Source organism: Lolium perenne, chromosome 1, assembly GCF_019359855.2.
Source record: "Lolium perenne isolate Kyuss_39 chromosome 1, Kyuss_2.0, whole genome shotgun sequence".
Classification (NCBI taxonomy): Eukaryota; Viridiplantae; Streptophyta; class Magnoliopsida; order Poales; family Poaceae; genus Lolium; species Lolium perenne.
This window is the reverse complement of record NC_067244.2, coordinates 199,853,950-199,875,878: the sequence shown is the minus strand read 5'-3', so window position 1 is coordinate 199,875,878 and position 21,929 is coordinate 199,853,950. Positions and strand designations below refer to the sequence as shown.

The window sequence follows — 21,929 nt, the reverse complement described above, 5'->3', positions numbered from 1 at the left end:
TGCTTATCAACGCACTCAACTTCATTGCTGACAACAAAGATGAATGTGTCAAATATCGTGGGCTGCAAAAATGGCATAGGAGGGCATGGCTTAAGACCTAGTTGCGCAAGTAGTTTGCTTAATGTTGCTGCTTTGATGTTTATCATCCATTCGATGCTAGTCATGCTCTAGTGAAGAGATTCTGTATATTTTGAGAGGTGTTCTCATATCCCTCCATTAGCTAGGACTTGATTGAAGCTAATCTCCGATCTGTAATATGATGAACTTATTCGAGGTCATATTTACTAACCCCTCAAATGTTGAACTATTGATGCATCAAGAGCTATAGTTACTTTACTCATGATGCATCGTTCATTAGAGTAACTGTGTAATGTGTATTATTAGCCTCATTTGATGAACTGAATGTTGCAATGTGCTCTTGTTTATTCAGCAATGCTGGATAATCTCACCATCCGAATGGAAAAAATTACCATAGCAGGCTCATGTGTGCAACCAAAGAATTTATGCTTTGCACCAATAGAGCAGAAAGGCCACTGTGAAGCAAACGAAATAAGGGGGTAGAGTTCCACCTCCCGTGCGAAAAATGCCTTTACGAGCAATCAAATAACTTGCAAAAATAGCTCAGTCGAATGGGCTAAGACCCATAGAGCCTGCCACCAGGAAGCCCCTTTGGCCAGACTACCAAAGGCGCCCTGACTATCTTCTCATTTATAGGTTCTAGTAGGAGCATCCCCAGCCGTTGGGGCTCCCCAGGCCGAAATCCGGCGTTATTTAGCGCCGGATGGATGTAGTTTTTGGCCTGGGGAGGCCCATTTTTCCAGCCGCGAGCCCATGGACGCGCACCCACCGCGTGCATAGCGACGGCGCAGTCACCGGGAAGGGCAATCGTCGGAGTTCCCTCGACGCATTGAACCGTCGCGAAGTGGTCTGGAGAGCCGAAACGACTCGTCGGGAACGGTCGAAGTGGCCTCGATGCGAGAACCGCCGTAATGGAGCACGAACTCCGCGGAAGAGCAACCGCCGCTCTCTTTGTCGAGAGACCTACATATACGGTTTCCGACGGCCGACGCCATTCATCTGTTCTCTCGTCACCATCCTCCGTCAACCATGAGCGATCTCTCTTGGCCATCGGACACCGACAGCGAGGGGAAGCCGCCTGGATGGCGCCATTGGTGGGATAAAGCTGCATCGTCCAGCAGCGACGATTCCCCTCCGCCGGCCAGCGAGGACGAATGGGATGACGACGAGGAGGACGAGGAGGAGGACGAAGAGGCCAAGGAGCAGGCCGAGGAAGAGGCCGAGGAAAAGGAGGAGGAAGAGGCCGAGGAAAAGGAGGAGGACGACGAAGAGGCTGAGGACACTGACGAGGAGGAGGACTCAACTTCCTCCGACGAGGAGGTGACGAGCCGGAAGCGTCGCCGCCACGACGATGAGGCGGGGCCATGTAGGAAGAAGAAGTAGTTTAAGTTTGTTTTAAAGTATTTATATGTAATTTTTATGTTTATTCGAATTATATTCGAAATATATATAATCTATCTATGTTGCACCACTTGAGAGTTCAAAGCTTTCGTTCGACGAGGGTATTGCCGTAGATCGTTCGACGAGGGTATTGCCGTAGATCGGGAAGACGAGGGTATTGCCGTACAAACCCAGGCCATTGTCGCCGACAAGTTGGGGCCACGCGCGCTTTCGTTTCGTCCGGACTCCCCGAGCGCTCCCCGGGGGGCCGGGGATGGCGTGGGATCGCCGGATGAATTTAGGCCCAAATCCGGACGAAAACGAGGAACCGGGGGCGCGACTGGGCCGAATTACGCCGTCCGGATGGAAAAAACGCTCACCGGGGGCTGTTCGGGGGACGAGTGGAGATGCTCTAGTAACCATCTTCCGCTGCTAGAAGATCTTCCAAGACACATGAATATGTACCGTTAGTTTGTTTGGTTGCATTTAGAAAAAACGCAGAAAATTATATGAAGGTGCATGTGCATGCCAAAGTTGTCATTGGGACAAAGAAAATATTTCCATGAGGATTTCCGCGAGAGGAAATTTTCCTATGAAATTGAATGCAAAGTAGCATGTAGGACAAAACATTCCTATGGTTCTCAATCCTACAATGCAAACAAGCTCTATGGAAAAATTCCCTTGCAGATAGAATCATCCAAAGCTTCTATATTAGCTGAAAATCCAACCGTAATCACCAACATGATTGAACATTGGCTGTCCACTTGGTCTTTTTTATACAGGTAAATGAGACAAACCGTGGTGCAATCAATTGGGGAACCAAACTGTCCGTGCAACTGTCAAATGAAGTATTCGAAGCCATGGATTGAGGTCCATGGTGAGAAGACGGATGAACTGAACACAAAGGTAGATGTGAAAAGAGAAAGGATAAAAAAGTTTGCTCTTATTCAAAAAATGGAAAAGCTCCTGTTATGCGTTCAATAGTTTCTTTTTCCTAACTCCTGAGACTCTTGGCTCTACCGAGCTATGTCTGTAGTGGTTGCCTGTTGCTAAGTTGATATGTTTTGGTTTGGCTATCTTTCCCAGTTCATTGTGCTGCGACCCCACGACAGACGCTTTTTAATCTTGTTTATTTACTTTTTCTGCTTTCTTTCTTTCTGTACTGAACAATTGAATGGCTTCTGGTAATAGAAATCTGGGGCGGAACCCCTTGTCTCAAAAGAAAAACCCTAAGCAGCATTGCTTTGTTCCAACTTGTAATTTCCAACAGGTACATGCATGATCTCACATCTTCGTATCACATTACAAAAGCTTACAAATGATTTTACTCTTTATCAGTATCTATCTGTACTTCCATCTTTCGGTACAATAATCTGTGCAACCCAACCAACCCTCCGGCGATAATAAATCAAGGGCGGCAAACCCAGAGTCCTCATCCGTCTCATCCATCTCAACAGCAACACAAGGAAAACGATCTGAGGGGTGCGTGCGTCAAGAACCAACCAAAACAGACGAAACAACAATACACATCTTGGGACACAAGTGGAAAAGCAGACGAAACAAGTGGCTGGGAAGAAGACTTTACAGGCAGAGGCAGCGGCATGCCGTCAGTATGGGCTGAAAGGCTCCGGGAGCGGCTCAAACCGGTGGTCGAACAGCGGGCTCTGGTCCGGCTTGTCATCGAACCCATGCAGCCAGCTCGTGTTCTTCGCATCCTCCCTCAGCAGCATCGCCTCGTAGCGTGTGCTGCCGTAAATGTCCAGCTCGCTCAGGGTCTCCTTGGTCCCGAAGCTCAGCCGGTCCGGCGAGTCGGTCGAGCTGCCGCCGTTGCGCGACAGGGCACCATAGGAATCCCCAGAGAAGAAGTGCCCATTGGCGCTGCCGTTGTCGGCGTACTGTCGGTCACCATTTGAGGTCGGATGCCCGGGGTCAGACATCCGAACTGGCCGCACCTTGCCAGCGGTTGAGCGGATGCTGTGGGGAAAGAGGGATGCGCCACGGATGCCACCCAAGTTCTGCCGAATGTCCTGTCAAAACGAAGAAAGTTGGTTTAATTAGCTTCTTCAACAGAATAAGAAAATGGAGAGCATGAATTAAATGATCCCCTCTACAATGGCCCATTAATGTAGTGTTCCAGCCGAAGTGGTAAGATGCATTAGGAGCAAGCCAAGAATATTTCTGGAGAGTGCAATGTTCGAACCGAAGTGGTACAAATTAAAAAGAAACCAGACACGAGTAGTTTAGAAGTTTCAAAAGCAAAATGCAGTTTACCAACTCTGGTTTATCTGGAATATAGGTAGAGTATTTGGTACCCACACATACTTAATGCAATTTTCAAATGATGCTCATGTCTGGATTTTCTATTTTCCATCACTCAAGAGATGGCATGCTACGCAGATGTGAAATATAACTTTTCAGTTCAGGTCTGTATTCTGAACCATATGACTAATTCACCTGGAGTGATGACTTTTGTACCTTGATAATGAAAATAAGGTGGCATTGTAGTGTTGCCCAAAGAGGCATGCATGACTACTTTTACCACTGTAACTAAACACTAAAATAAACAAAGTAAGGAACTTTGACAGATCCTAACAATATTTCCGATTTCAGGAGAATTAAATAAGGAATTCAGTCCACAGCACAACAGTAATACAACGTAAACTAAGATGCTCAGCGGTATTTATTATGATTTAATCACAAGAAGAAACATACCATGTGCTTGATTGCCATGTCAAGTGAATTCTTTGATATTGTTCTCCCAAATCCATTATCTGTGCCTGCAACTGCAACAGGCCGTCCTGCTCTACTAGCTTGACTGTCAGTGGACCTTTCAGTCTGTTTATTTTGGTGTCCATTTGAGCGAGAAGGCGCCTTTGATGGTGCATCAGAAAATTTACTTCGGCCCGCAGCAGGCACAGAGCTCTTTTTCACAGGAGCTGAAGCAGATGATTGTTCGGCGTTCGAGTTTGATCTTATTCCTGAAGCCATTCCCGGGCGTGATCTACCAGCAGATAGCGGTCGCTCAGGTAGTTTTGTCCTTAGATTTGGTGGAGTTTCACTTGGGAAATCAGGAATATCAAGTGGCCGCACTGGAGCTCGGGGTCGTGGACCTGGGGAACTTGGACGAGATGATGGAGTCGATGAAGGGATATCATGCGAGCGCACTGGAGCTCGGGGTCGTGGGCCTGGGGAACTTGGACGAGATGATGGAGCCGATGAAGGGATATCATGTGACCGCACTGGAGCTCGGGGTCGTGGACCTGGGGAACTCGGACGGGATGATGGAGCTGAGGACGGTGCTGAATTCCTGCCACTGCTAGCGGCAGGTCGGTTCATAGATGTTGTCAAGCTAGTGCTACTAGAATTCCGCCCAAAAGAGGGCAAACGGCCAAGAGCTGGGGCAGATGAACGTGCTGCAGCCTGGCGTGTAGGTGTAGATGACCGTGAGCTGGAGCGACTCATTGAAGGAACTGTACCAGAGGACAATGAGGTGGACAAGCCATTACTTGAGGAAGCGCCTGGGCGGGTCGTTGCAGGAATTATACCCGTGGATGCACTTGGGCGGCTCATTGAAGGAATAGAACCTGAAGATGAACTGGAAACAATTCGAGACCGAGAATTTGGAGTTGATGGCCTTGAACTTTGGGTAGATGTGGTCCTAGCAGCAGCTGCATCAGTTGTAGAGTTGGATGTCGGTTGATGAGTTCTCACAGGAGTAGATGGGCGAGTTTTGGCTGGTGTAGATGGACGAGCTTTAACAGGAGTAGATGACCTTGCTGGAACTGGACGTGAAGGTTGCACCGGTTGTTTTGGTGCAGAAATGGTGTTGCTTCTCCTACTAGGGGTTATAGGTCTTGAACTGACGGAGGAAATGCTTGTGTTGAGAACTGATGTCCTGTTGTTGCTTGACATGAGAGCTGATTGAATAGAAGGGCGGGTTACAGAGTTACTTCTTGCTGGTCTAGTGGGAACTGTGGAATGTCCATTCTCTGTTTGAGACACAGAAAGCTGCAAACGCAATGCTTATTAGTTATTACCATAAAAAATTATGATAATAGTAGACATGATATAGATGAGAAAATAATTGCTTTCAAGACAAAAGTGCAGGTATTGCCAGGAGTAGTTTAATAAATGAGGCATGTATTCCTGTTTAAGTTTCCAATTAACTATGTTGAATTCTAAACACCAAACTTATTTAATTTTTTTTTTGCCTTCCTATATGTTGTCAAAAGTACATTCCGTTCATGCCATATTTGGGATATACTTTAATGGATCACATAACATAGATTATGTAACATGGAACCTATTTATGAACTGAGACCTTAGTTTAAGCAAAAGCTGGGACTTAAGGAACTTCCTTGTTCCTACAAATGAAACAGAAAAGTACTACAGTAAGGCATTTCAGTTCGCAGACGCAGGGTGCTTCTGAATTTCAGCTACATCTCATACACTATTTTGCTGAGACAAACTATACTATCTCATTAATTAAAATTTGAACCAGAAACAGGTTATAAGAGGTCAAAAGAGTATTGAGGTAACTTTAAAAAATGCATCCAGCCTAGATAACAATGATTTACCATACATGAATGTCTCCAGAAGTTATATTTGATCCGGCTCTCTGATCTAAAAATGTGTGCAATGCAACTTAGATAAAGATGTTCTTGTTCCTTTTCTAGAAAACTAGGTAAGGTTGTTCACGTTATTACCTAGATTCAATGGATACAAAATATGGTTCCTAGACCTTTTTCTTTCTGCCAAATAATAAACATTGATATCATTTGCGCAAAAAATCAAATCCTGAACCAGTTTGCGATCTTTACAGTGGCAATTCTATTTCCCATAGATAGTACATATATCATACCCTTGATGCTCTTGTTGTTGAGGATGATCTAGTGATGGTGCGCTTAGGCAATACATTTGAAGATTGTATTTTCTGAGCAACCTCCAGAGCAGGAACACGAGGTGTCCCAGGCGGAGTTAGAAGCCTGAGGAGAGCACCGTAAAACATGTTAGTAGAAACACATGCTGACATGTATTATTGACAAGAGGAAGCAAACAAGTACTAAACAGCTCACTGCAATAGGCAAAAACAAACAAATCAATGACCATTCTTCACCTCCAAAGGTCAGAAATGTGGGCATAAGATTATGTGCCAAGATCACTTAAAACCAGTGTATTTTCCCCTTTCGCGGAACACCATGCTAATGCCTCCAAATTGGCCTCATCACCTCACTCACACTGTCACACATGTCCTAGTCTTACCTAACCAGCACTAGGATCTTCCTTTTCATATAAGGAATGGACTCAATTGCAGACCATAAAGGTATTACGTTCCGCTCCACCCACCGCGCCGTTTGTTTGTTTCTACGCGAGACAAAAATCACGTATGTATGTATGTATGTATGTAGTGAAACAAAATAATGAATCCCCAAACTTTTCCTTTTAAGGCTTGCATTCTCAGCACCGTAGCTATAACAAGAAACAATTACGCAGGACATCCATCACATCTACTGAAGTAGACAGTCCATAAATAAAGAGCTGGCGTATTTTCTGGACTTTGCTACCATCTGTACGGGACAAAACACACACGGCACTCCCAGATCAAGCTTATTTTAGGCAAGAAAGTACGGATGATCGCCACCGTAATGGACTGATTTGGTACAAATCGACCAGAGATACAGTCCAGCTGAAGCTGATGCTGAAAAATGTTGGGTGGGCGACCTCCATAAGCATGCTGCTGCATTAATCATTCAATCCCGGTTTTTAGTCACCGGAGCACGTAAGATCACGCGGAGAACAGGGGAATCGTCCAAGAAAAACCTGGAAATTTTAATGAGGAAATGATTGGGGGGGGGGGGGGGGGGGACTGGTGCTCACCAGTCGTAGTCGTTCTTGCCGATCTCCGAATCGAGAAGGTCCTCCATCTGAGACCGATGCCGCGGCCCTCCAGAAAAAAGGAATCTCGCCGGAGCACTAGCCTAGCGGATGCCGGGCCGCGCCGGTCGGATCCGGATCCGGAAGCTTTCGATTTGAGCCCTCCCGTGAGGCTGGACGGGAATGCCGGTCCGCTCGCGCCTGCTCGCCGGTCGAGCGGTGCCGCCCGTGTGGCTGGCTCTCGCCTTTTCCTCTCTGTCGGATGCGCGAGTGCGATGAGGTGAGCTGTGCGAGATCGCGAGGAGGAAGAAAGAGAGAGATGGTTGTGTGTGTGGGGTGGGGTTGGGGGTGCGTGAGCGTGAGCTCGGCGTCTGCCTGTGCCTGTGCGCTGTGTAGGGAAGGGAAAGCTTTTGTTTTGTTTAGCCGTAAAGCTTCGTTCACCATCCTCCTTCTTCTCCGATGGTACAGTACGTTGGGCCCGCTGGAAGTGTGCGGTCCATGCGTGCGTGAACGACCGTTTCCTTCGCCCCGCACGCACGGCACGGCGGTAACAAAACCTGCGCCGCTGACGGGTCTCTCCTCTCATCCGCCCCAACCCTAGCCTTCTCTGGTTCATCCTTCTCCATAGATTGGTTCTTCCTTCTTTGGGCTTCGCCAGCGTCGGGAGGAGTGGAAACTCGATTTATGCATGCATTTCGAATAAAAGTATGTTTTTATTAGATTATGTTAGGATTTTGATAACCGCCTTCTTATTGGTTTTCCCTTAATGGAGATGGCCTTTCGTTCGGCGACGAGATCTTCATCCGACATCAATGGTGGTATTGAACAATCACAATTTTCTAGGTATGGGCCTGCGGATCTTGCTTCGTCAGATCGATTTTGGATCTTTTGTCATTGTTGCCGTGAGGAGGATTATCATCGCAGTTCTTGTCCTGTGCGGCGCTGTGGATGTGCGTTGTGTACGGAAGGGAAAGCTTTGTTTTGTTTAGCCGTAAAGCTTCCCCATCCTTCTTCTCCGATGGGGTACGTTGGGACCCCGCTGGAAGTGTGCGGTCCATGCGTGAACGACCGTTTTTTCGCCCCGCACGCACGGCTGTAATTATTTTTGGATAAAAACAATACATGGATCGTCCAAGTAATTATTTTTTGGAAAAAAAATACATGGATATCGTTGAAGATATCAATTGCATCTCTTAATACCAATGCACGTTGTAAAAAAAATTACATAAAAGAAAAATGTTTCGCTATAGTGATATGATCCTTGTATCAGCGAATCAAACACCACCGGGGGCAGCACAAGCAATCCATCTTCTTCAAAATCGACGGCTCCAAGAAGAAACAGTGCACAAGCATCTTCTTCATGGCTCTGATATAGGTCATAGATTTTCACCAAGGAGAAAGTCCGTGCTTACGAAACAATGTCTTCCACAAGGCTATTGTCAACCACGACCAATTAAAAGCAGATCTTAGATTTTCATCAGTCATTAGATCTCGACTTCCATACCATTCTCTACGACTGACTTCACATGGAACTAAAGACATGTGCCACGATGGCAACAAACCGTAGAGCTTCGTGTCGCTTCCTATGAAACCAAACGGCCAGGAAAAATAGGGTTGAGCGCGACCGAACACCATCCGATGTGGCAATATTCGGCATGTCGTCCATTGAAGTTTGCCAACGGAGCCTTCCGAAACTCAACACTTTGGCTATACAAATGAAGACGGGCAACAAGAAATTTTTCATCATGGTGTGAGAGGGCTTCTACCGCCGCCTTTATCATGTGAGCAGGCTGGTGCAAATGCCGACATGGGATGGTCTAGCGGTGCGACTAAAACCGAAAAAATGTCGTGAATCAGTATGTGACGTCTCATTTCAGTCTAAGTTTAGGTTGAAAATGTGGTCACGTGAACATGATAGAAGAATTTTACGAAAACACCCATTATCCGGCGCATTAATGCGCAACACCTGGCGGTTGCCCTAATCCTCTCTGTTTGGGTGGGCACGTCACTAAAGGTGTGTTTGCCTTCCTCTCCATCCCCTCGCCACATTTCCTGCACCTCCCCTTGGCTGCTCCTCTTCGGCCAAAGTGGAGCTTCTTGGCGGTGACCATGACATGGAACATGGAAGTGCCGAACTACGATAGGTGGCGCCGCTTGTTTCCCTCTAATTTTTTACTCCGTTGGCTTGGGTTTAGCTAGGGTTCATTGCCTCCATAATATGGCATGGATTAGGTAGAAAACCATTGAAGATTGGTAGTGGTAGTTGTCCTGAAAAGGTTATCCATTGTTCGTTTCCATCTGATGTCTCAGCTTGCGCATGAACATGCCCTGTGTTGGCATGGCCGAGATTTAGCTCCTTTTTATTTAGTAAAGTTGAGCAAGATTGAGATGTGTTGATTTGGAATGTGGTGTATTGTGTAGTTCACAGTAGCCAACAAGTTCAGTAGAAGAAAAGGTGGTTACCATGTTTACTGAATTTGATGACATTGATGAATAGTAAATGGACATATTTGTGCATTTTATTCATTTTGGTAATTATTTGCCAATTTGTGTATAATGTCCAGCAAATTTCATGTGTAATTATTACCTATTAGATGCACGTGACGTAGTGATGTACCAAGGCATGATTTCCGACATGCCTTGTTTTCGCCCTTTTAACTAAATGTTGGCATTGTGTATTGAGCCATTTTTTTGGCTTTTTAAAACTGAATTGGTGAACAATTCCTAATTTGTTGCATATATGTTTAATGCATGTGATGATCGTGATAAGTTCATAGTTTAAATAGAGCACTGATACGTCTCAAACGTATCTATAATTTATTATGTTCCATGCTACCTTTATGATGATACTCACATGTTTTATACACACTTTATGTCATATTTATGCATTTTCCGGCACTAACCTATTGACAAGATGCCGAAGAGCCAATTGCTGTTTTCTGCTGTTTTTGGTTTCAGAAATCCTACAAAGGAAATATTCTCGGAATTGGACGAGATCAACGCCCAGGGTCTTATTTTTCCACGAAGCTTCCAGAAGACCGAAAGGATTACGAAGTGGGCGACGAGGCGCCGCCACGCCAGGGCCGCGCGGCCAAGGGTGGGGTCGCGCCGCCCTAGTGTATGGGGCCCTCGCGTCGCCTCCTGACCTACCCTTCCGCCTACTTAAAGCCTTCGTCGAGAAAACCCTAGTACCGAGAGCCACGATACGGAAAACCTTCCAGAGACGCCGCCGCCAATCCCATCTCGGGGGATTCAGGAGATCGCCTCCGGCACCCTGCCGGAGAGGGGAATCATCTCCCGGAGAACTCTTCATCGCCATGATCGCCTCCGGATTGATGTGTGAGTAGTTCACCCCTGGACTATGGGTCCATAGCAGTAGCTAGATGGTCGTCTTCTCCTCATGTGCTATCATTGTTCGATCTTCTGAGCTGCCTAACATGATCAAGATCATCTATTTGTAATGCTACATGTTGCGTTTGTTGGGATCCGATGAATATGGAATACTATGTTATGTTGATTATCAATCTATCATATATGTGTTGTTTAAGATCTTGCATGCTCTCCGTTGCTAGTAGAGGCTCTGGCCAAGTTGATACTTGTAACTCCAAGAGGGAGTATTTATGCTCGATAGTGTGTTCATGCCTCCATTTTATCTGGGACAGTGACAGAAAGTTCTAAGGTTGTGGATGTGCTGTTGCCACTAGGGATAAAATATCAATGTTTTGTCTAAGGATATTTGTGTTGATTACATTACGCACCATAATTAATGCAATTGTCTGTTGTTTGCAACTTAATACTGGAAGGGATGCGGATGCTAACCTGAAGGTGGACTTTTTAGGCATAGATGCATGCTGGATAGCGGTCTATGTACTTTGTCATAATGCCCAATTGAATTTCACACTACTCATCATGATATGTATGTGCATTGTCATGCCATCTTTATTTGTCAATTGCCCAACTGTAATTTGTTCACCCAACATGCTATTTATCTTATTGGAGAGACACCACTAGTGAACTGTGGACCCTGGTCCATTCTTTTACATCGAATACAATCTACTGCAATACTTGTTCTTATTGTTCTTCGCAAACATCATCTTCCACACTATACATCTAATCCTTTGTTACAGCAAGCCGGTGAGATTGACAACCTCACTGTTACGTTGGGGCAAAGTACTTTGATTGTGTTGTGCAGGTTCCACGTTGGCGCCGGAATCCCTGGTGTTGCGCCGCACTACACTCCGCCACCAACAACCTTCACGTGCTTCTTGACTCCTATTGGTTTGATAACCTTGGTTTCTTACTGAGGGAAAACTTGCCGCTACACGCATCATACCTTCCTCTTGGGGTTCCCAACGGACGTGTGCTTTACGCGTATCAAGCAACGTTTTCTGGCGCCGTTGCCAGGGAGATCAAGACATGCTGCAAGGGGAGTCTTCCACTTCCAATCTCTTTACTTTGTTTTTGTCTTGCTTTACTTTATTTTATTTACTGCTTTGTTTGCTTTCTTATATCAAAATACAAAAAATTAGTTACTTGCTTTATTTTATTTACTATATTGTTTGCGTTCTCTATATTAAAAACACAAAAAAATTAGTTACTTGCATTTATTTTATCTAGTTTGCTTTACTTGCTATTGCTAAAATGAGTAATCCTGAAGTTGAAGTTCGTTCGTTTAAGCAACAAGGGGGAGAATGTTTAAAAGATGCTTGGTATAGAATTAGTGATGCTCATAATAGGTGCATTAAGAAACACTCCACTATTATCCTACTCAGGAATTTTTATGTTGGTATCTCTAGCTGGAATAGGTATGTTCTTGATTGTCTCGCAGGAGGTAATTTCTTAGGCACTCCTGCTTTAGAAGCTAGTTGCATTATTGAGAGTCTATTTGGAATACCACCTGTTAATGAAGTTAAAATTAAAATCTCTCTTGAAGATGTCATGAAAAAGATGGAGACCATAGAGCAAAATCTTCCAAGTATTGAGACTAAATTGGGAATATTACTTAATAGCACTGATAAACTTGATAAATCTCTAGGTGGAATTAATGAGAGAATTGACGTCTTAGAAGCTTGTGCTACTCATGATAATCAAACCCATAGGATTAGTGAGCTTGAAGAAGCTATAGGAACCTTGGGTTCAACTTTTTCTTCTCTTAAGTTTAAGGAGAAAGCTTATGTGGATAAGGAGCAAAAGTTTATGTATGTCTCTAAGGTGCCTAAACCAAAAAACTATTATAGGCCTAAAATTGACAAAGCCCTTAATACCACTATAGATAATGGAGCATCTAAGATACCTATTGTGACAAGTTGTGAAAATTATAATATTGATGCTTCATCTCTTGATGTTACTTGATTCACACTTTCTGCGCCTAGCTGAAAGGCGTTAAAGAAAAGCGCTTATGAGAGACAACCAATGATTTTACTTCTGCACTTTTGTTTTATATTTGAGTCTTGGAAGTTGTTACTACTGTAGCAACCTCTCCTTGTCTTTATTTTGTTGCATGTTGTGCCAAAGTAAAGTCTTTGATAGTAAAGATGATACTAGATTTGGATTACTGCACAGAAACAGATTTCTTGCTGTCACGAATTTGAGTAGTATTCTCTGTAGGTAACTCAGAAAAATCTGCCAATTTTCGTGAGTGATCCTCAGATATGTACGCAACTTTCATTCAATTTGAGCATTTTCATCTGAGCAAGTTTAGTGCCCCAGAAAAATTCATCTTTACGGACTGTTCTGTTTTGACAGATTCTGTCTTTTATTTCACATTGCCTGTTTTGCTATGTTTGATGGATTTCTTTGTTCCATTAACTTTCAGTATCTTTGTGCAATGTTCAGAAGTGTTAAGAATGATTATGTCACCTCTGAACATGTGAATTTTTGATTATGCACTAACCCTCTAATGAGTTTGTTTTGAGTTTGGTGTGGAGGAAGTTTTCAAGGATCAAGAGAGGAGGATGATACAATAGGATCAAGGAGAGTGAAAGCTCTAAGCTTGGGGATGCCCCCGTGGTTCATCCCTGCATATTTCAAGAAGACTTAAACATCTAAGCTTGGGGATGCCCAAGGCATCCCCTTCTTCATCGACAAATTATCAGGTCACCTCTAGTGAAACTATATTTTTATTCCATCACATCTTATGTACTTTGCTTGGAGCGTCTATATGTTCTTGTTTTTGTTTTGTTTGAATAAAATTGGATCCTAGCATTCATTGTGTGGGAGAGAGACACGCTCCGTTGTTGCATATGAACACATATGTTCTTAGCTTTATCCTTAATGTTCATGGCGAAGGTTGAAACTGCTTCGTTAATTGTTATATGGTTGGAAACAGAAAATGCTACATGTGGTAATTGGTATAATGTTTTGAATAATTTGATACTTGGCAATTGTTGTGCTCATGTTTAAGCTCTTGCATCATGTACTTTGCACCTATTAGTGAAGAAATACTGTAGAGCTTGTTGACATTTGGTTTGCATGATTGGTCTCTCTAGACTCTAGATATTTTCTGGTGAGGGTTTGAACAACAAGGAAGACAGTGTAGAGTCTTATAATGCTTGCAATATGTTCTTATGTAAGTTTTGATGTACCGGTTCATACTTGTGTTTGCTTCAAACAACCTTTCTAGCCTAAGCCTTGTATTGAGAGGGAATACTTCTCGTGCATCCAAAATCCTTGAGCCAAAAACTATGCCACTTGTGTCCATCATACCTACCTACTACATGGTATTTCTCTGCCATTCCAAGTAAATACTTCGTGTGCTACCTTTAAACAATTTAAAATTTATCATCTCTTATTTGTGTCAATGTTTTATAGCTCATGAGGAAGTATGTGGTGTTTTATCTTTCAATCTTGTTGGGCAACTTTCACCAATGGACTAGTGGCTTCATCCGCTTATCCAATAATTTTGCAAAAAGAGCTGGCAATGGGGTTCCCAGTGATGACCCACAAGTATAGGGGATCGCGGCAGTCTTCGAGGGAAGTAAAACCCAAATTTATTGATTCGACACAAGGGGAGGTAAAGAATACTTATAAGCCTTAACAACTGAGTTGTGAATTCAGCTGCACCTGGAAAAGCACTAGTAACAGGGGTGATGTGAAAGTAGCAGTAATATGAGAGCAAGAGGTAAAAGAATAACACAAAGAAAGTAATAGCAATATGAGAGCAATGGCACCAGAAAATAGTTGATACTACTTCCAATGACATATAGAACGAGTATATGGTGATGAGAGATGGACCGGGGTTCCCAGCGATCTACACTAGTGGTAACTCTCCAATAAGTGACAAGTGTTGGGTGAACAAATTACAGTTGGGCAATTGATAGGAATCAAAGCATTAAGACAGAACATCAAGATTATTAATTATGTAGGCATGTTTTCCAATTATAGTCGTACGTGCTCGCAATGAGAAACTTGCACAACATCTTTTGTCCTACCAGCCGGTGGCAGCCGGGCCTCAAGGGAAACTACTGGATATTAAGGTACTCCTTTTAATGGAGTACCGGAGCAAAGCATTAACACTCCGTGAAAACACGTGTCCCTCACATCACCGCCATCCCCTCCGGTTGTCCCGATTTCTGTCACTTCGGGGCCTTTGGTTCCGGATAGTGACATGTGCATACAACTTGTAGATACAATCTAAGCAATAAGTATAGAGCTTAAATCTAAGATCATGCCACTCGGGCCCTAGTGACAAGCATTAAGCATAACAAGATTGCAGCAACAATAACTTCACAAACTTTATAGATAGACTAATCATAATGTATCATCCATCGGATCCCAACAAACACAACACCGATTACATCAGATGAATCTCAATCATGTAAGGCAGCTCATGAGACCATTGTATTGAAGTACATGGAGGAGAGAATACCAACTAGCTACTGCTAGAACCCGTAGTCCATGGGGGAACTACTCACGGAGCATGGTGGAGGCGGTGGCGTTGATGGAGATGGCTTCCGGGGGCACTTCCCCGTCCCGGCAGGGTGCCGGAACAGAGAGTTCTGTCCCCCGAATTGGAGTTTCGCGACGGTGGTGGCGCCCCTGGAGTCTTTCTGGAGTTTCGTCAATTGGTACTGCGTTTTTAGGTCGAAAGGGGTTTTATAGGCGAAGAGGCGGCGCAAGGGGGCGCCTGGGGGCTCCTCACCATAGGCTGGCGCGGGCCCAGGCCAGGCCGCGCCGCCTTATGGTGTGGTGGCCCTCTGGCCCCTCTCCGACTCTTCTTCGGTGTTCTGGAGCCTCCCGGGAAAAATAGGATGTTTGGCGTTGATTTCGTCCAATTCCGAGAATATTGCCCGAACAGCCTTTCTGGAACCAAAAACAGCAGAAAACAGGAACTGGCACTGTGGCATCTTGTTAATAGGTTAGTTCCGAAAAACGCATGAAATCATCATAAAGTGCAAGCAAAACATGTAAGTATTGTCATAAAACAAGCATGGAACGACAGAAATTATGGATACGTCGGGGACGTATTAGCATCCCCAAGCTTAGTTCCTGCTCGTCCCGAGCAGGTAAACGATAAAAAGAATAATTCTGTAGTGACATGCTACTTACATAACCTTGATCATACTATTACAAGGCATATGAAATGAATGAAGTGACTCAAGGCAATGATCTATAGTTGCTAACAAATAGATAACATATAGCAAAACTTTTCATGAAGAGTACTTTCAAGACAAGCATCAAAAGTCTTGCACAAGAGTTAACTCATAAAGCAATAAATTCAAAGTAAAGGCATCGAAGCAACACAAAGGAAGATTTAAGTTTCAGCGGTTGCTTTCAACTTTCAACATGTATATCTCACAGATATTGTCAACATAGAGTAATATGATGAATGCAAATATGCAAGTATGTAAGAATCAATGCACAGTTGACACAAGTGTTTGCTTCTAAGATGGAAGGGAGTAGGTGAACTGACTCAACATAAAGTAAAAGAATGGCCCTTCTACGAGGGAAGCATCGATTGCTATATTTGTGCTAGAGCTTTTATTTTGAAAACATAGAGAGAGCATAAAAGTAAAGTTTTGAGAGGTGTTTGTTGTTGTCAATGAATGGTAGTGGGCACTCTAACCCCCTTGCCAGACAAACCTTCAAAGAGCGGCTCCCATTTTATTTTATTTTTGTGTGGCACTCCTTCCAACCTTTCTTTCACAAACCATGGCTAACCGAATCCTCGGGTGCCTGCCAACAATCTCATACCATGAAGGAGTGCCTTTTTATTTTAGTTTTATTATGATGACACTCCTCCCAACCTTTGCTTACACAAGCCATGGCTAACCGAATCCTTCGGGTGCCGTCCAACAATCACATACCATGGAGGAGTGTCTATTTTTTGTTAATTAATTTGGGACTGGGAATCCCATTGCCAGCTCTTTTTGCAAAATTATTGGATAAGCGGATGAAGCCACTAGTCCATTGGTGAAAGTTGCCCAACAAGATTGAAAGATAAACACCACATACTTCCTCATGAGCTATAAAACATTGACACAAATTGAGAAGCATTTTGAATTGTTTAAAGGTAGTACTCAAGCAATTTACTTTGGAATGGCAGGAAATACCACATAGTAGGTAGGTATGGTGGACACAAATGGCATAGTGGTTGGCTCAAGGATTTTGGATGCATGAGAAGTATTCCCTCTCGATACAAGGCTTAGGCTAGCAAGGTTGTTTGAAGCAAACACAAGTATGAACCGATCAAAGAAAACTTACATAAAAACATATTGCAAGCATTATAATACTCTACACTGTCTTCCTTGTTGCTCAAACACTTGTACCAGAAAATATCTAGACCTTAAGAGAGATTAATTATGCAAACCAATTTTAACAAGCTTTACGGTAGTTCTCCACTAATAGGTTTAAACTACATGAAAAAAACTTAATCATGATCTATTTGAGAGCTCAAAACAATTGCCAAGTGTCAAATTATCCAAGACATATGAGGCATTTTCTTTTTCCAACCAAATAACCATAAGTATTGTAGCTTCCAACTTTTTGAAGGACAACGTTGCATAGAAAACAAAAAATTTCCTACCGCGAACACGCAATCCAAGCCAAGATGCAATCTAGAAGACGGTAGCAACGAGGGGGTATCGAGTCTCACCCTTGAAGAGATTCCAAAGCCTACAAGATGAGGCTCTTGTTGCTGCGGTAGACGATCACTTGCCGCTTGCAAAAGCGCGTAGAAGATCTTGATCACGATCGGTTCCGGCGCCACGAACGGGCAGCACCTCCGTACTTGGTCACACGTTCGGTTGTTGATGAAGACGACGTCCACCTCCCCGTTCCAGCGGGCAGCGGAAGTAGTAGCTCCTCTTGAATCCGACAGCACGACGGCGTGGTGTCGGTGGCGGTGGAGAAGTCCGGCGGAGCTTCGCTAAGCTACGCGGGATATATGGAGGAGGGGGGTGCGGCTAGGGTTTGGGAGGGGGTGGCCGGCCACTCAAGGGGGGCGGCCAGCTTGTGGTCTTGGGGTGGCCGGCCCCCTCCCCTTGGCCCCTCATTATATAGGTGGATTCCCAAGAGTTGGTCTCCAAGTCTTCGAATAAGACCCGAACCAAAAACCTCCCATAAAAAGGGGAAACCTAGCCCAACTAGGACTCCCACCAAAGGTGGGATTTCCACCTCCCATATGGGGGTGTGGCCGGCCCCCTAAGGGGGAGTCCACTCGGGACTCCTCCCCCACTAGGGTTGGCCGGCCATGGGGGTGGAGTCCCATGTGGACTCCACCTTCCTTGGTGGTTTCTTCCGGACTTTTCTAGAACCTTCTAGAACCTTCCATAGAACCTTCGCGACATTTTATTTCACATAAAATGACATCCTATATATGAATCTTATTCTCGGACCATTCCTAACTCCTCGTGATGTCCGGGATCTCATCCGGGACTCCGAACAAATATTCGAACTCCATTCCATATTCAAGTACTACCATTTCAACATCCAACTTTAAGTGTGTCACCCTACGGTTCGTGAACTATGCGGACATGATTGAGTACTCACTCCGACCAATAACCAATAGCGGGATCTGGAGATCCATAATGGCTCCCACATATTCAACGATGACATTAGTGATCGAATGAACCATTCACATACATTACTAATTCCCTTTGTCTCGCGATATTTTACTTGTCCGAGGTTTGATCTTCGGTATCACTCTATACCTTGTTCAACCTCGTCTCCTGACAAGTACTCTTTACTCGTACCGTGGTATGTGGTCTCTTATGAACTCATTCATATGCTTGCAAGACATTAGACGACATTCCACCGAGAGGGCCCAGAGTATATCTATCCGTCATCGGGATGGACAAATCCCACTGTTGATCCATATGCCTCAACTCATACTTTAGGATACTTAATCCCACCTTTATAACCACCCATTTACGCAGTGGCGTTTGGTGTGATCAAAGTACCTTTCCGGTATAAGTGATTTATATGATCTCATGGTCATAAGGACTAGGTAACTATGTATCGAAAGCTTATAGCAAATAACTTAATGACGAGATCTTATGCTACGCTTAATTGGGTGTGTCCATTACATCATTCATATAATGATATAACCTTGTTATTAATAACATCCAATGTTCATGATTATGAAACTAATCATCCATTAATCAACAAGCTAGTTTAAGAGGCATACTAGGGACTTCTTGTTGTCTACATATCACACATGTACTAATGTTTCGGTTAATACAATTATAGCATGATATATAAACATTTATCATAAACATAAAGATATAAATAATAACCACTTTATTATTGCCTCTAGGGCATATCTCCTTCAGTCTCCCACTTGCACTAGAGTCAATAATCTAGTTTACATTTGTAAAGATATAACACCTTGGCCTTCCGGTGTTTTATCATGTATTGCTCACGGGAGAGGTTTTTAGTCAATGGATCTGACACGCTCAGAAACGTATGTATTTTGTAATTCATTTGCGTCTCAACGCATCACTCATTTCCAAATGAGTCGGCATTAAATATGTTTGGTCTTCTGGTGGAACCTTAATTCCGCGGTCTGAAATATGTCACTAATATTGTCATACATAATATAGCTTCAAAGTTCTGATTCCGTCGGAACTACACCATGTTCTCAAAGAACCTCTTGACTTAACATCCTTTGTCATTGTCAAAACAATGACATACTCTGCCTTCTTTTGTAGAATCCGTCACAATATTTAGAACTCTTCTAAATCTAGCATAGACAACTTCTAGCTCATTGTGCTACCTTTTAAACAACACTTAGTCTAATTTGAGATTGAAATTATATTTTATATGTGACAAAACCAATATCGGTGTAACACCTTACAGCGATTAGTTTGTCATTTCGTCATACAAATATATATATATATCCTTAGTTCTTCTAAAGTACTCAAGGATATTCTTACTGTCGTCCCATGATCATCTTATGAATCATTCCGGTATATGCTCATAACATTTTAGAGCACAAGATATCTGATTTTGTACATTTTATTCGTGATCTAAAATCACTCATGTGTTTTTACTCATCGAGTGTCAGATACACTCAAGTCTTGTTAAACCTTCACATGACAAGAACATTTTCTTAATATTTCTATATTGAACTATTTCAATATCCATTCTATGTACTTTGACTTAAACTTATCATGTGTTTCAATCTTTCTTCATAGATCTTGACACTAAATATGTTTTAGTCCATATCCTTTCATTGAAGTTAATTTTCAATGAAACATTTTAATCAAGTATATAATTACATTATTTATAACCAACTATATGTCATCTACATAAAGTATTATAAATATGTCTTAGCGCTCCCACTTAATTTCTTGCAAATGCAAGCCTCTTCATCATTTCTGATGAAATCAAAAACTCTTTGACTATTTCATCTGGTGAAGATTCCAACTCCGTAATACTCACTTCATCCAATTGAAGTTCGTATTCCTATCTAGTATTCTACGGACTAGCAAAACAATTGGTTGTATCTTGTATACATACTTCTGTTAAGTAGTGTATTTTGCCATCCTACTAGCATATCTCATAAAAGAAATATGTAGTGATTACTAGAATAATCCACATAGACTATAAGCATTACTACGGAAGATCTAATCTTATCGTAGTCAACTCTTTGAACTTTGTCGTAAACAATTTTTCGACAAGTTGAGCTTCTTTTAAGGATATTTCATCCAAGTCTATAGATCCATTTACTTTCAAAAAGTATTCATCTATTATGGATTTCATGGCGTATGGCCATTTTAACGGAGTCAGGGCCCATCATAACTTCTTTGTTTTGTAGTTGGTTTATCATTGTTCAAAATCAATCCTTTGTCCACAAATCATTTATTTGATCACAAAGTAAACCATACCTACAAGGTTCAATATGTACTTCGATCTCCATGGCTAAAACACTTTGTAGTCATGAGAGCCATGATCGTCGTGGCCGCTTCCGAAACCAATTTCGATGCTGCGCTACTCTGATCATTATGCTCAGGTTCATAAACCTTATCAAATTATATTGTCCTCCCACTCAAATACTTCACTAGAAATAATTTCTCGGAAATAAGAAACATTGACAAACACTTTTGTCTTTGTCTCGTGGGAAGAATTCCCAATCAAATCTCTGGGATAACCAACAAAGACATTCATCCGATTTTGGTTGTAAACTTATTTACTTATGCTATGCATACCAAAATTTAAGAAAAGACTATCAGGTTTCTTACCTATGCCATAACTCATATGGTGTCATTTCAACGGATCATGATGATGCTCTATTTAGTGTAAAAAGCGGTAGTCACTAAAGCATAATCCACAAAAATATAATGGCGTCATAATATTTTTATCTCATCATTAATCCAACAAGGTTTGGATACATATCTTGGATACTATATCATCATTATGATACTCCAAGAAATGTGAGTTGTAGAACAATTTCATAACTCTCTTAGATGTTCGCTAAAACTCGTAATTCAAATATTTCCACCATGATCCAATCATAGATATTTGACTTTTCTATTACGATGATTTCCACTTCATACTGAAATTTATTTGAATCCATTCAAATGTTTCAAACTTCTTCCTTATTGAGTATATCCATATATATATACTCAATTCATTGTTGGAAGTTTTTATGAAGTAGAAGAATCTCCCGCACACAACTATGCCCAGTGAAACACATACATCAGCATGTATGTTTCCATTAAGTTAGTTGCCCGTTCAACTCTTGGCCTATGAACGGTATTTTAATCATTCTCTTTAGAAAAGATTTGCAAGCGCCAAATGATTCAAAAATCAAATGACTCCAAAAATCCATTTACATGGAGTTCCTTCATGCGTTTCTTTCTAACATGACCTAAATGGCGGTTCCACAAATAAGTGGAATTCAAATCATTTGCCTTATGGCATTTTAGCGTCAGTGTTATGTATGTGTGTTTCACCATTAAGATTTATAATAACTTATCCATCGTACATGGAGTAATGTCATAATTTGAACAACTCATTGTTTTCATTTGACCAGAGCAAAATAACAATTATTAAGTTCTTTATTATAAATTCTAAGGGCTAGATAGAATGCCAACGACGAACATAATAACTCTTTATTTTGTTCCAAACGTGCATTCCTATCATATTCCTTGTCA

The 21,929-nt window shown here is 42.6% G+C and overlaps 1 protein-coding gene across 1 annotated transcript; it reads right to left on the bottom strand.

Annotated features, from left to right (window-relative positions):
* Positions 1 to 2,676: 2,676 nt before the first annotated feature.
* LOC127318931 (uncharacterized) lies at positions 2,677 to 7,726 on the bottom strand. The gene is made up of 4 exons (XM_051349281.2): positions 7,336 to 7,726; positions 6,320 to 6,443; positions 4,171 to 5,466; positions 2,677 to 3,485 (listed from the first exon to the last, which is right to left on the bottom strand). Exons 1-4 carry the CDS (start codon positions 7,380 to 7,382, stop codon positions 3,066 to 3,068), a joined length of 1,887 nt encoding a protein of 628 aa, XP_051205241.1. The 5' UTR covers positions 7,383 to 7,726; the 3' UTR covers positions 2,677 to 3,065.
* Positions 7,727 to 21,929: the final 14,203 nt, after the last annotated feature.